The 15,747-nt window shown below is 49.1% G+C and overlaps 1 protein-coding gene and 1 long non-coding RNA gene across 3 annotated transcripts in view; one reads left to right on the top strand and one right to left on the bottom strand.

The window, feature by feature from the left end:
- Window positions 1–15,747, top strand: part of LOC140405554 (ectonucleotide pyrophosphatase/phosphodiesterase family member 7-like) — a 132,749-nt gene that overhangs the window by 97,012 nt on the left and 19,990 nt on the right. The window contains exons 4-5 of the mRNA XM_072494116.1: window positions 1,068–1,314; window positions 11,105–11,222. Coding sequence (XP_072350217.1) covers window positions 1,068–1,314; window positions 11,105–11,222 — 365 coding nt within the window. The remainder of the gene's footprint in view (window positions 1–1,067; window positions 1,315–11,104; window positions 11,223–15,747) is intronic.
- The window catches only part of LOC140405555 (uncharacterized), a 120,642-nt gene continuing 115,868 nt past the window's right edge, over window positions 10,974–15,747 (bottom strand). For both annotated transcript variants that reach the window (XR_011938650.1, XR_011938651.1), the window contains exon 3: window positions 10,974–11,203. This is a non-coding gene — a long non-coding RNA (uncharacterized lncRNA). The remainder of the gene's footprint in view (window positions 11,204–15,747) is intronic.

The raw sequence follows: 15,747 nt of genomic DNA, 5'->3' as shown, positions 1-15,747 counted from the left end.
TTTATCTTTCCTCTGGTAGACCAGACTGAGATAGGGAATTTATGTGCAACATAATCATAAAGGTTATTGCGCACAGTATTTTGTCTCATTGAGTCCAAATTCTCTGGAGAGCAATTAAGTCAGTCTGATTCCCTCACTCTATTCCGGTAACCAGGCAAATGTATTTCCCTCAAACACCCATTCAATTTGTTTAGAAATTGTTGATCATTTCTGTTTCCAACATATTTTGCCACCAGACTGGAGAGATAGGGTGGTCTTTCATAGGGTCGGTGCAGATTCGATGAGCCAAATAGCCTACTTCTACACTGTAGGGATTCTATAGAATACATGGTAGTGTAGTGATTCAAAGGCCAGGCTAATGGTCTGAGGACATGGGTTCAAATCCCGCCACAACAGCTAGTGAAGTTTAAATTCAGTTATTAAATCTTGAATAAAAAGCTAATCTCACTAATGATGACCATGGCAACTATCCTTGTTTGTAGTAAAAACACATCTGGTTCACTAATGTCCTTTAGGAAAGGAAATCTGTTGTCCTTACTTAGTCTGACCTACATGTGACTCCAGACGCACAGTAACGTGGTTGACTCTTAATTGCTCTCTGAAATGGCCAAGTGGGTCACTCAGTTTAAGACAATTAGACATGGGCAACAAATGCTGGCCTTACCCATAATGAACACATACCATGAATGAATTTCTAAAAACTGCCTTAACAAGTTGGTTCATTTCATATTGAAAAAAGTTGTTACATCTTCATTTCTATTTTTCTGAGGTTAAATTTTCCAGCAGGCAGCTATAACTTCCAAATTTTAACATTTAACTGCACATATTCAAGTTGCTATCTGATTTGCACATTAATATGGATAAATTGCCTTTAATTTCATTAGTATTTTTACTGTAAATTCTGGCACAAAAAGTCCTCAGGTTCAGGGAAGAGATTATACAATTTTGTTAATTTGAAACACACAGGTAATTTTTGGAAACTAGAGGTAGTCATATAAGAAATTTTCATTGTCTGAGTATTGTGGGAGCCATTGAGATATTCATCAATCGACCATTTATCATTTCAGAGAATCATAATTTACATTAATAAAGGAGACCATGGATTTGACAATAAAGAAATGGACATGAAGATGATTTTCCGAGGTTTTGGCCCTGATTTTAAGAGTGCTTATCTGTCAGAACCTTTTGACAGCATTCATATATATCCGTTGATGTGTAAGTTAATTGGAGTAAAACCTGAACCCAACAATGGATCGTTAATGTATACTGATGGGATGTTGATAGATTCATTTGAAAATGAATTGGAGAAACCAGGTATTGAGTAGTTTTTCTGAATGCTTCTTTGACTCTTACATGCAATCCTTAACATTAAGAGGAAGATTGGTTACTTACTATTGTTATGGGCCAGGGTTTAGAAAACTCCAAAGTATATCATGGAGTTCACCTGACCTACAACTGTTTATTGATTTTGGTTACGATGAGGTGTTATTTCAGGTGTTATTCAACAGAGATCTTAGGCGCTTTTAATCAAAAAACAAGCTTTATTATATGAATTTAGTTAACATTTTTATAAACACACGCAGCTACAGTAATCTATGTGTAACCCTTAATGAATTTCCCCCCTTTACTGTTCCAATTTGATAACAAGATCCCATAAACCAAAAAACCCTTTTCAAAGGTATGGCCCAACCCATTTACTGTCTTTAAAACTTGGCATGGATACTCTTGTTTCCTTTCTAAAACAGCAGGTTTGAATTTCTTCCAGAAAACAGTTATCTCTTTTAAGTTATCACGTAGTCTGGAAACAGCTTTTGTAATGCAGATAGAGAGACAGGACAAGATACTTCTCTTTCTGAGTACAGCAGCCAAATGTGAAAATGAAAGCAAAAACTCAGAGCCACAAAGCAGCCCCAAACCAAAGCGAAAGTAAAACCAACTCCCAGAGCCACAACCCAGCTCCACCCACACAATGACATCACTGGAACCATGTCTTAAAGGGACATGCCCATGACACTATCATTTTAAATACATTTTCAGGCCATTGACAACAATTGTGGAAATTAACCACATATTGTAAATTTTCATTTTTAATATATATTGCAACTAGATTGATTGTTTATTCCATCCATGAAAGATACATAATTCATGAATATGCATTCTGCCTGACAGCTCTTTCGAATATCTTTTGGTACAATCGCAATTAAAATTACTTCTGGACAAGTCAGATCCTAGGATGGAACCTCACTTGAGGCATCCTGACTTTTAGTTTTTGTTTAGATCCGTGGATGAACAGGAGTCACAGGACTGCCAATTTAACAAAATAATAAAACTTATTAAACAAGATTAATTATAATACACTACTCCTTCATCTCGGCCATACCTTAACAGATATATAGAGATTTGTAGGATAACAAAAGTTACAAAATGTATCTTATATTCTAATGTTTTCAGTAAGTACACAGTCCATGTGAACCAATAGGTGAAATGTGGTCATACACAAGTCCGAATCCGACGGGCGAGAGACACTCATCAGGCACATGATCGGATATAACGAAGACCCAGGAATACTGTGGGTCCATCTCTGTCCTACCCCTTTTTCGGGCTGCCGTCTCTGGCAATGAGTCCATAAAGTGGAGTGCACTACTAATTCCCATGCCCTGAAGGGTCACTCTCCCCACCCAGCACCCACTGAGGAGTCTTCCCTGTTAAGGGGTTAAGGGGGAAGCTCCACATCACCAGGGGAGTTCATACTCGTTATGAATTAATGGGAATAAGATGGTGAACACTCCCTTACTTCACAGGGGGTCATAACCCCCCCCCCCCACCCCCAAATCCGGAGTCCATGTACTCTGGCCGATCCATGGGATCCTTTGTCTGTTTTGCCTGGTGTTAGTGTTCCGGCGTTGAAGGGTTTGCCCCAGGAAGCGGATACCTGATCGGTGACTGATCGGCTAGCGTCGAGGCTGGACCGGTGGAGCCGGTGTCAGGCGAGGACGGTGTCAGTGTAGGTGGTGATGGCCGTGGATCTGCATCTTCCTGCAGCTGGACGTCCATATCGGAGTCCGAGTCGGGTTCCGAGAAAACGGCGTTAGGCTGTCGACGGTTGGAGCGGAGGTTGTGGCTGGGAGATCTGTGGAATCGAGGCACCAATGGCAGGCGCTGGCAGCTCTAGGAGGTGGCTGCGAATGTGGTCCACATGGCGGTTAGATTCCCAGCTCAATGCCCGGACAGAGTATGATACCACCAGCCCCATTTGGCGTAGCACAATCCCTGTGATCTACGTGGCTTCATCGCCAAAGTTCCGGACGCAGATGATGTCCCCAGGAGTGAAACTGTTAAGCGGTCTCCAACATCCCGCATCAGCTTCAGACTGCTCTTGACCCTGTTAGACCTTCTTCCTGATGTGCAGAATGACCAAGCTTAACCGCACCCGGAGACGTCGAATAGCTCAGCCGGCATCACATGGTTGCATGCAGTGTGGTCCTGTAACTAAACGGATTCCATTGATTAGTTTCTTCACCCCCCTCTTAAATGTTTGGACTGCCCATTCTGCCAGCCCGTTTGAGACCGGGTGATACAGGGCGGCACATGAATGCCCGAACCCCGCACTAGTGAACGCAGCACTGTTGTCGGAGATCAGAACCTTCGGAATACCATGAGTGCTGAAGTTCACTGCTTGAATCCTGTGGACATTGAGTCACTTTGGGTGTGCATCTATAATGATCAGGAACATCAATCCCTGAAAAGAATATGGGGGGAAAGCCTGATTAGGCTTGGATGATCACCCATGAACACAATGAATGGCAGAGCTGGCTCGAAGGGCCGAATGGCCTCCTGCTGATCCTAGTTTCTATGTTTCTATGTTTCTAACGGTCTCACTGGTGGAGCTTTCTACTGGTCCTGATATGCGTTGGGCCAGCTTCTCTACATCAGTGCCAAGGCCTGGCCACCAGACGTAACTGTGGGTGAGGATCTTCCTCTTGGACACCCCCGGGTGTCCGTTATGGAAGTCCTGCATGAAGGTGTCTTGCCTGTGTTCTGGGAGTACCATGCTGGTCCTCTAAAGGCCATCCTCTCGACTGAGCTCTGGAATTTTGAAGATGTAGGCCTTAAAATCGTTAGGTAACGGCTTGTGCTGGGCTCCGTACAGCACCATGTGGCGGACCCAGGAATACTGTGGGTCCATCTCTGTCCTACCCTTTTTTCGTGCTGCCGTCTCTGGCAATGAGTCCATAAAGTGGAGCGCAGCCACCACCTCCTCCGCGGAGGGAGGCGTCGCCGGCCATATGGAGGTGGCATAATGCGTGCATGATCTTCGCGCCAGGGCAGTGTGGCCCAAGGCATAGGGCTCAACGCTGGATCCTGGTGGACGCGGTCGGAATATTCCTCAGTCTTCTTTGAATAGGCCCAATGGTGAGTTGTGGTCAGTGTAGACCGTGAAAGTGTGCCCGTAAACATATTGATGGAATTTGCGCACTCCAAAGATGACTACCAACCCCTCCTTTTCGATCTGTGCATAATTGAGCGTAAGCCAGCCATGTAATGTGATTAGTCATTCTAATTCATCAGCCCTGCAGTGGGCGAGGACCGCACCCACCCCATAAGTGGATCATAGAATCCCTAAATGCTGAAGGAGGCCATTCAGCCCATCCAGTCTGCACCAGCCCTTCAAATGAGCACTCCATCCATGTCCATCCCCGTCACCTTGCCCTATCCCTGCAACCCCAAAATCTAACCTGCACATCCCTGGACACTAAAGAGCAATTTATCACGGCCAATCCACCCACCCCATGCATATTTTGACTGTGGGAGGAAATCGGAGCACCCAGAGGAAACCCACACCTACACAAGGAGAACGTACAAACGCCATACAGATAGTGACCCAGGGCCAGAATTGAACCCGTGTCTTTGGTGCTGTGAGACAGCAGTGCTAGCCACTGTGCCACACATTGCCACATGTCAACAGCTTGGTGGGTCGAAGCTTGTTAGTAGTTTTCAGGATGACAACTGCCTTTTTACCTGTCAAATACCTGCTGTTGACACGGTGTCAGTATCACAGCAAGAGGTGGAGGGGACTGGGGAGTGTTACCAAGTTCAGGATGAATTTCCAGTAATATCTCACTAATCCGAGGAAAGAGTATAGTTCTGTCTGGCCACCAGGGGCGGGGCCTGTTTTATCGCCCGCACCCCTTGTCCTCTACTGGGTGCAACCCATTCTGCCCCACTCGATGCCCCAAATAAGTGACCTTGGGGCATGAAAACACATTTTTCCCGCCGGAGGTGGGCGCCTGCCTGTTCAAAATGCCGGAGGACCTCAGTAAGGTTTGTCAAATGTTCCTAGTCAGACGCCCCACTAATGAGGTATCGTCAAAGTAGCCAGCCACCCTGGGTATTTTCCATCACATGCTGGAAAATAATGTATGCGGACGAGACCCCAAACGGCAACCAGGTATATTCGTATAAACCCCTGTGGGTGTTCACGATGAAGAACCGGCAAGAGTTCTGGTCCAGTATTAACTGTAGACATGCATGACTCATGTCGAGTTTTGTGAACATTTGACCTGTGTTCAGCTTTGCATAGAGCTCCTCGATGTGGGGGACCAGGTATCGGTGCAAACGGAAGCACGGTTCACCGTCATTTTATAATCCCCACAGAGATGCTCAAAACCATTTGGTTTGAGTACGGGCATGACCAGGGCGGCCCAATCACTGTACGGGTCAGATGATCCCTAAATGTTTGAGCCGGTCCAATTTAGCAATAACGTGCAATGCATAAGGGACCGGGCAGGTGCGGAAATAACAAGGCTCTGCCTGCGGGTCTATGATGATTCAGGCCACAGTCCCTTTAATCATTCCCAGGCCGTCTGTGAGCACCTCAGGGAAGGTCATGCGGGTTCTTGCGGCATATCCTCTGCCAATCGAGTTTAAAATAGCACAGCCAGTCCAAACCCAGCAAACTTAGTCCCCCATCACAGACGATCACCAATGGTAGGTTAGCGGAGTGGTGCCTTTCAGTCACGGATACCTGGGCTCAATGGCCAACGGGCCTCTGGTGTAGATGGTCAACCTGGCCTCGGTGTCTCAGGGCGTCAATGTGTGGAGGCAGGTGCGAATGCCCTCAAATATGCGGTGGCTGAGCACAGACACATCTACTTCAGTATCCAGCTCCATGTCAATGGGGTAACTATTTACCACAAGGGACACTCGAAATGGGGTGACCAAGTGTGCTGTAATACAGTGCCGCTGTTTGTAGGGGCCCTCAAAGCAGTCCTGGTTGTCACGAGGAGGGCAGAACCATCTGGAGGGGCAGCAGGTGGGCTGGTTGTCACGCGGGCCACTGGGCCTTGGGCCTAGGCATCTTTCTGGGTACCCCTGGGTACCCCTGCTCCGCGGATTCATCCCTGTGCCAGCAGTCGCCATCTTTTGGGCAGCCCCCCACTGCCAGGTCTCCCGAACCTCCGCCCGGGTTGGATCTTGGAGATATCTTCCAGAGTGCCCCAGATTCAATATTACCATCCCTCAATGTTCTTGGGCTCCCAGCTCCGTGCTCTCGCGGGAGACAGCAATCTTAATTGCGCTCTGAGTGGCGGTGCCCCTTTTCCCGCAGAAAAAACAGTTGTCATGGGATTCACTCAGGGTAGACTCGAACTTGCAAGTCTCAGCCAGCTTCCTTAAACACTCCAAAAAGTTGCTGTTTGTTTCATCTTGGGTTTGAGTGGACGTGTGTAAGCGGAATCGGTGAACGCTGAGAGGCGGTTTTGGATTTAAATGGTTTTCTACCGAGGGTGCCAAAGCTGCAAAGGGGGCAGGATTCTCCGATAAGTCCGTAGGCGTGGGTTACTCAGGTCCCACACAGCGGGACCTGGAAGGTGTGTCTGCGGGGGCCATCCTGGAGAGGGGGGGGCGGGGGTTTCGATCCCAGGGGGGGCCTCCACGGTGGCCTGGCCCGCGATTGGGACCTACCGATTGGCGGGCGGGCTGGTTCTGTGGGGGTCTTTGTTCCTCCGCGCCGGGACACTGTAGGTCTCCGCCATATTGCCCGGGGGCCCGAGCGGAGACGAGAACCCATCGTATGCGCGCTATGGCCGTCATGATTCCACTCGTTCGCGAAGTCGCACCGGCCGTGCCGTGCTGGCTGGAGTTGCGGGGACCACTCCGGCGCCGACCTCGCCCCCTAGGAAGGGGAGCATACTGGACAATTGAGGATCGTTGACACCGGAGTGGTTCACGCCGCTTTTCACGCCGGCGTCAGAACTTGGTCGCGGGATTGGAGAATCCCGGCCATAGTCTCATTGGAACTCTGGGCGGGATTCTCCCATACATCAGCGAAGTGTTGACATCCGGCTTCAAAATGAGAGTGTTGCATGCCGGCATCAACGGTCATTTCGGGGCCCCATTCTCCGGTCCACACGGGGGCTAGTACGGGCACGGCAGGAAGTGCGGGGATGTGGCCTCAGAGTAGCGTCAGAGACGCGGCGCCACGCAATCGACACGGTTCCGCGGCGCACATAAGGCGACGTGAGCGCACAGACCGCTGACGGAGCAAGATGGCGCCACGACGAGCAGCACCCCGGTTCACGGACCACGACTTGGAGTCGCTCCTGGATGCCCTTGAGGAGAGGAAGGGGCGCCTGTACCCCGGACCCGGTCAGAGGGTCCCAGCCAATGTGGCCCGGTGTCTGTGGAGGGAGGTGGGCACGGCCATCGCGGTGACAACCAGGACTGGCGAGCAGTGTCACAAAAAGGTGAACGACCTACTCAGGGCAGCCAGGGTGAGTACCCAGCAATGTGCCCATGGCACCAACCCCTCTACCCCCCACCCCTTCCCCCTGTGGATGGTACAACCACAGCTGTGACCCACATGGCTGCAGCCACCCATGCAGTTGCCCGTTTGCCCTTTGCACCCATGCCAACATAGACCCAACTGCCGCTGCCTGCATCGGACCGCCTAACAATGCTGTTACTTGTGTGCCCTTCCCCCCCAGGAGAAGAGCACCCAGAACCAACGAGAGCGGGCCCAAACAGGAGATGGCAAACCTGACTTCCGGCCCCTCACCGTGCACGAGCAGAGGGCACAGGGCATAGCTGGTGCACCCAAGGACCGGGAGATTTCCAATGCCGGGTTCGGGGGCGTGTCACCAAGTGAGATCCCCCCCTGCCTGGCTCCCTTCCCCTCAGCCCTCTCCCCTCAGCCCTTTCCCCTCAGCATTCTCCCCTCAGACCTTTCCCCTTAGCACTTCCCCTCAGCACTCTCCCCTCAGCCCTTTCCCCTCAGCACTCTCCCCTCAGCCCTCTCCCCACAGCCCTTTCCCCTCAGCCCTCTCCCCTCAGCCCTCTCCCCTCAGCACTCTTCCCTCAGCCCTTTCCCCTCAGCACTCTCCCCTCAGCACTCTCCCCTCAGCCCTCTCCCCTCAGCACTCTCCCCTCAGCACTCTCCCCTCAGCCCTCTCCCCTCAGCCCTCTCCCCTCAGCCCTCTCCCCTCAGCACTCTCCCCTCAGCCCTTTCCCCTCAGCTCTCTCCCCTCAGCACTCTCCCCTCAGGACTTCCCCTCAGCACTCTCAGCCCTTTCCCCTCAACCCTCTCCCCTCAGCTCTCTCCCCTCAGCACTTTCCCCTCAGTCCTTTCCCCTCAGCACTATGTGTGGAGCCAGAGGAAATGGGCGAGGTACTAAATGAATACTTTGCATCAGTATTCACCAAAGAGAAGAAATTGGTACATGTTGAGTCTGGAGAAGGGTGTGTAGATAGCCTGGGTCACATTGAGATCCCAAAAGACGAGGTGTTGGGTGACTTAAAAATTATTAAGGTAGATAAGTCCCCAGGGCCTGATGGGATCTACCCCAGAATACTGAAGGAGGCTGGAGAGGAAATTGCTGAGGCCTTGACAGAAATCTTTGGATCCTCACTGTCTTCAGGTGATGTCCCGGAGGACTAGAGAATAGCCAATGTTGTTCCTCTGTTTAAAAAGGGTAGCAATGATAATCCAGGGAACTACAGGCCGGTGAGCCTTACTTCAGTGGTAGGGAAATTACTGGAGAGAATTTTTCGAGACAGGATCTACTCCCATTTGGAAGCAAATGGACGTATTAGTGAGAGGCAGCATGGTTTTGTGAAGGGGAGGTTGTGTCTCACTAACTTGATAGAGTTTTTCGAGGAGGTCACTAAGATGATTGATGAGAGGGGTCAATTACTAGGGGGCATAGGTTTAAGGTGAGAGGGGCAAGGTTTAGAGTAGATGTACGAGGCAAGTTTTTTACGCAGAGGGTAGTGGGTGCCTGGAACTCGCTACCGGAGGAGGTGGTGGAAGCAGGGACGATAGTGACATTTAAGGGGCATCTTGACAAATACATGAATAGGATGGGAATAGAGGGATACCGTCCCAGGAAGTGTAGAAGATTGTAGTTTAGTCGGGCAGCATGGTCGGCACGGGCTTGGAGGGCCGAAGGGCCTGTTCCTGTGCTGTACATTTCTTTGTTCTTTGTGCATGGGAGATCAAGCCTTATAAACTTGTTCGAGTTCTTTGATGAAGTGACCAGGAAGGTTGACGTGGGCAAGGTAGAAGATGTACGGCGGGATTCTCCCTTACCCGGCGGGGCGGGCGGTCCTGGCGCCGAGGGGTGGTGTGAACCACTCCGGCGTCGGGCCGCCCGGAAGGTGCGGAAGGTGAGGATTCCGCACCTTCAGGGGCTAGGCCGGTGCCGGCGGGGTTGGCGCCGCGCCAACCGACGTGGAAGGGGCTTGGTGCCGCGCCAACCGGCATCGAAGGGCCTCCGCTGGCCGGCGCGTGTTGACGCATGTGCGGGAGCACCAGCGTGTGCTGGCGTCATCCCAGCGCATGCAGCGGGGGGTTCGTCTCTGCTCCGGCCATGGCGGAGGGCCAGATCTCCCCGCATCCCCCCGAGGACCCCAGAGGCCGCCTGCAGAGCCAGGTCCCGCCGGTAAGTACCAGGTCTAATTTACGCCGGCGGGACCAGCCTAAAATGGGCAGCCGCTCGGCCCATCGCGGACCGGAGAAGCGTCGGGTGGTGCTCTACCAGCGACCGGCGCAATTCCTGCCCCCGCCAAAACCCCGGCGCCGGAGAATTCGCCAGCTGGCGGGGGCGGGATTCACGCCGTCCCCCAGCGATTCTGCAGCCCGGCGGGGAGGTCGGAGAATCCCACCCAAAGTCTATATGAACTTCAGTATAGTTCCACATGGTTGGCTGCTCTGGAAGATTAGATCACATGGAATCCAGTGACAGCTGGCAAATTGGATATACAATTGGCTTGATGATAGGAAGCAGATGGTAATGGTGGAAGGATGCTTGCCAGCCTGGAGGCCTGTGACTAATGGTATACCTCAGGAGTCAGTGCTGGGCCCATTGCTGTTTGTTATCTATATCAATGGTTTGGATGAGAATGTTGTGCACTTTGTCAGGAAGAATAGAAGCATAGAACTGTTTTCCAAATGGGGAAATGCATAGGAAATCAGAAGCACAAACGTTCTCTTAAGATTGACATGGAGGTTCGTTTGGCAGTTAGGCAGGCAAATGCAATATAGCAGTCATGTAGAAGGGCGGTATGTTTTATAGAACCCAAGATGTGGTCACTGAACCTTCCATTTGCCGACCTCATTTGCACTCCCAAGATAGCTGGGGGTCAGCACGTCTGATTTCAATCAGAAGCTCCTCCACTCAGGTGAAAATCACGCTGATCAGCTCTACTGGGTAGGGGCTGGGAATATGACATTGGAAAATTTCCTGTTTCCTTCTTTGTGACACAAAAATGAAAGTTGAGCCTATCACGTTTCAATTTGCCATGAACAATGTGAGTAGAGATCTGTGTGTATATCACAGAGAGAGAGAGAGCGATAAGTGTAGGTTAGATGGCTTTTGTTTTGGTGCAACATCGTGGGCCGAAGGGCCTGTACTGCGCTGTATCGTTCTATGTTCTATGTTCTAAGTCCAAATTGAAGAACTGATTTACTCTCTATATATTGGACAGTGATGTAGCTTTTTAATGGCAGTCGTACATTTCAGTTAAAGTGGCTGAAGTTTGTTATTATCAGTAAATACACAAAAAGGAATGTGAAATAGCAAGTTACATTTGCATCATTTTCTTGCAGAGGAGCCCAGAACATCAGATCATCCTTCTTCAGTCATAGCTTTAAGTGCCGTCCTCACATTCCTGGTCTTAGTAGCTATAATACTTGTGATTTACTATGCTGTTAAAAGAAATAAAAGGTAAGAAAACATTCATAATAATAATAATAAGCTTTATTAGTGTCACAAATTGGCTTATATTAACACTGCAATGAAAAACAATTGACTGGTATAGTTCCCTCCCCAACGCTGACAGCAAACAATTATGGCTCAGATCATTCAATCTCCAGATTATCAGGATCCAGATAACCCAAGATATGCATTGGGGTCCCACAGATGTCCAGGTGCACTCACCGATTTGGGAATTACCTGGGAAGTTTGAACTTCCGACCACCATTTGCCTTTCTCTGCCGGACCCTCCTCAAATCTCCAACTCTGAACTAGAGTCGGAAGCTTCAGACAGTTTTGTGGGACTTGCCTGAATCACAGTTACCGTGGTGGCGCGGCAGAACCCGTGGAGCGGCAGAGCGTGAGTCCAAACTTGCAGAGTGACAATTGATCGGTTAACTCGCAGAGCACCCGTCCACACTCGCGAAGCAGTGATTGAAGTCGTTTAGCCTGCAGTCCGCGCCCGGGGAGTTAAGGATTAGGGTGGTATTGTTTGTCCTCATTTGCATGTCATTAAACCTAAACAAACAAATTTTGTCAACTTTCACCTGCCAAGTATTGTGGAATATTTGGCAACAAGGTAAATCGGGACTGCAGTCATCAGCTCCTGGAATCAGGGGGGAAAGGTCTGACTTCAAAGTTCAAAATGACCCAGAGACTAAACACTGGGTTCAAAGAACAGTCCCTTCGGCCCTCCGAGCCTGTACCGATCATGATGCCACCCTTGGCCAAAACCCTCAGCACTTCCTAGTGCCGTAACCCTCTATACCCATCCTATCCATGTGTTTGTCGAGATTCCTTTTGAACGCCGTTAATGTATCTGCTTCCACAACCTCCCCTGGCAACGCATTCCAGGCACTCTGCATAAAAAACCTGCCATGCACATCTCCTCTAAACTTTCCCCCACAAACCTTAAACCTATGCCCCCTGGACTAACCCCTCCACCCTGGGAAAGAGTGTCTGCCCATCCACTCTATCCATGCCCCTTATAATCTTGTAGATCTCTTTCAGGTCGCCCCTCAACCTCCGTCATTGTAATGAAAACAGTCCAAGTCTATTCAGCCTCTCTGCATAACTAACACCCTCCAGATCAGGCAACATCCTGGTAAACCTCCTCTGCACCCTTTCCAAAGCCTCCACATCCTTCTGTTAGTGTGGCGACCAGAATTGTGCGCAATATTCCAAATGCGGCCCTACCAAGGTTCTATGCAACTGTAGCATGACGTGCCAGTTTTTATACTCAATGCCCCGTCCAATGAAGGCAAGCATTTTGTATGCTATCTTGACTACCTTGTCCACTTGTGTTGCCACTTGCAAAGATCTGTGTTCCTGTACATCCAGATCTCTTTGACTTTCTATATTCCTGAGAGTTTTGCCATTTACTGTATATTTCCCCTTTATGTTAGACCTACCAAAATGCATTATCTCACACTTGTCCAGACTAAACTCCATTTGCCATTTCTCTGCCCAAGTCTCCAACCTATGTCTTGTTGTAACCTCTGACAATCCTCAACACTATGTGTCACTACTACCGATGTGAGGCTCACCGGCCTATAATTTCCTGGATTATCCCTGTGACCTTTCTTAAATAGCGGTACCACATTAGCTATTCTCCAGTATTCTGGGACATCACCTGTAGCCAATGAGGATACAAGGACCCAGCAATTTCCTCCCTTGCTTCCCTCAGTATTCCGGGGTAAATCCCATCAGGCCCAGGAGACTGATCTACCTTAATATCTTTTAAAACACTTTTTGATGTCAACTATCCACACACCCGACCCAAGAAACATCTTCCACAAAGTCCTTTTCTTTGATGATCATTCAGTATATTGAAAGACTTTGCTATTTCTTCACCTCTAATGAAATGATAATGAGCATGAGCAAACATCATTCTGTTTACAGTATGTGGACCACAATCCTACAATCTCATTAGAAACCTGTCATTCCCAGAAATTCCTGATTCTAATTTTTTGACGACCTTGTAACATTGGTAAAGGATTATTCCAACCTCCGACCATCTATCATCATGCAGTGTTTTAAGTTTAACACTGCTGTAAGAGTTCCAGTTGAGGTGATTGTGACATGCACGGAAGGACTAAGAAAATCAGCAGATTTATTCAAATTTAGATCATTGTTGAGTGACATGCTGCAAGACAGATTCGTTTGCGGTGTAAATAACATTAAAGTACAGGAAAAGCTTTGAGCATAAAATAAGATTTGACATAAGAACATTGGACTTCAGAACAGCAATAGGAAATTCTGCCCTTCGTGCCTGCTCTGTCATTCAATCAGATCATGGGTGATCTCTTCCTCATCTCAAATCCACCTCCCTGCCTGTTCCCCACATCCCTTTGACTCATTAAAAAAAATCAGTAATATATCTATCTCCTCCTTGAAACCATTTAACGATTCAGACTCTGCCGCACTATGGGGCAGCATGTTCCACAAATTCACCACTCTCTGCAAGAAGTAGTTCCTCCTCATCTCAGCATTATATCTACCACCTCTCAGCCTATATCTGTGACTTCTAACTCCACTTTGCCCCACAAGGGGGAACGTTTGGTCTACATTTACTTCATCAATCCCTTTTAATATTTAATACACCTCGATCAGATCCACTCTCATTCTTCTAAACTCCAGTGAGCATAAACCCAAACTGTTCAATTTCTCCTCATATGTCAAACCTTTCATTCCCGAAATCAATATGGTGAACCTCCTTTGAACTGCCTGCAATGCCACCACATCCTTCCTCAAATAAGGAAATCATCACTCCAGATGTGGTCTCACCAACACCCTATATACAATTGCAGCAACACTTCTCTACTTTTATACTCCAGTCATAGAATCATAGAATTTACAGTGCAAAAGGAGGTCATTTGGCTTATCGAGTCTGCACCGGCCCTTGGAAAGAGCACCCTACCTAAGCCTATACCTTCACCCTGACCCCACACCTCCACCCTATCCCCATAACCCAACCTAACCTTTTTTGTTTGGGCACTAAGGGCAATTTAGCATGGCCAATCCACCTAACCTGCACATCTTTGGACTGTAGGAGGAAACCGGAGGACCCGGAGCAAACGCACGCAAACACGGGGAGAACGTGCGGACTCCGCACAGATCCAAGCCAGGAATCAAACCTGAGACCCTGGAATTGTGAAGCAACTGTGATAACCACTGTGCAACCGTGCAGCCCCTTTTGCAATAAATGCTAAAATTCCATTTGCCTTTTGAATTACATGCTGTACCTACATACTGGCTTTCTACGATTCATGAACAAAGACACCCAGATCCCTCTACCCAGACAAATTTCAATTTGCTTTCGATTGAGATAATAATTTGCCTTTCTATTTTATTGGCTAAAATGGATAACCTCACTTATCCACATTAAGTTCCACCTGTCAAATTTTGGCCCGTTCTCCTAGCCTATCTATATCTTTCTGTAAACTCTTTATCTCCTCTGCACTGCCTGCTTTCCCACCAATTTCAGTATCATTCGCAAATTTTGCTACGATACACCCTGTTGCTGCTTGTATATCATTTATATAGATTGTAAAAAGTTCAGGTCCAAGGGCTGACCCCTGTGGCATCCCGCTGGTTACAGTTCATCAGACAAGGACCCATTTATCCCAACCCTCAGCCAATCTTCTATCCAATCTAATACACTACCCCCAATCCCCTGCGATCTCACCTTCTGGATCAGTCTTTTGTGCAGCACCTTGTCAAACACTTTCTGGGTCCATTAGTCACCTTGCTGGTTACATCCTCAAAGAACTCAAGTAAGTTTGTCAATCAGGACTTACCCTTCATGAAACCATGCTGACAAAGATGGATTGAACGTTGACTTTCCAAATGTTCAGTCATCTCTAATGATTGATTCCAGCAACTTCCCCACCACAGAGGTAAAGCTAACCAGTCTATAGTTTCCTACACTTTGCCTCTCTCCCTTTGTGAATAGCGGCATTACATTAGCATGCGTCCAATCCACCGGGACCTTTCCAGAATTCAGGAAGTTTTGAAATACCATGGGCGGGATTCTCCGGTCTCCTACACCAAAATTGCGTTCGTCGATCAGCTGGAGAATCCACGTTGGTGCCAAAATTGGGGGCAGCACCGCTTTTGCGATGCTCCGCCCCCTCCAAAACAGGGAACTCTAGGAGAACACCGCATGCTGCATGGATGGCCTCAGGATGTTGCCTGAGGCCCACCCCCCGATGTTCCGCCCCCAACCGGCTGAGTTCCCAACGACGTGGGTCTCTCATGTTTTTTTTCGGGAACTCAGCGTGGCGGCTGCAGACTGAGTCCAGCGCCGCCACAGTCAGGGGAGAGCCGATCCGCGGGCAGGGGGTGCTGTGGCAGGGGCTGGGGGAACTGGTGCGGGGTGGTCCGGGGATGGACAGCCTGGCCAAAGGGGGGGCACTATTTGGCAGGCCAGGTCCGCACCCGCCGACGCATATAGCACAGCGCGGCTGCTGCAGGCCGCCGCCGTGCGCATGTGCGG

The sequence above is a fragment of the Scyliorhinus torazame genome, unplaced genomic scaffold, assembly GCF_047496885.1.
Source record: "Scyliorhinus torazame isolate Kashiwa2021f unplaced genomic scaffold, sScyTor2.1 scaffold_51, whole genome shotgun sequence".
Classification (NCBI taxonomy): domain Eukaryota; kingdom Metazoa; phylum Chordata; class Chondrichthyes; order Carcharhiniformes; family Scyliorhinidae; genus Scyliorhinus; species Scyliorhinus torazame.
The sequence above is the reverse complement of the archived record's forward strand: the minus strand, read 5'-3'. Positions and strand labels throughout refer to the sequence as shown.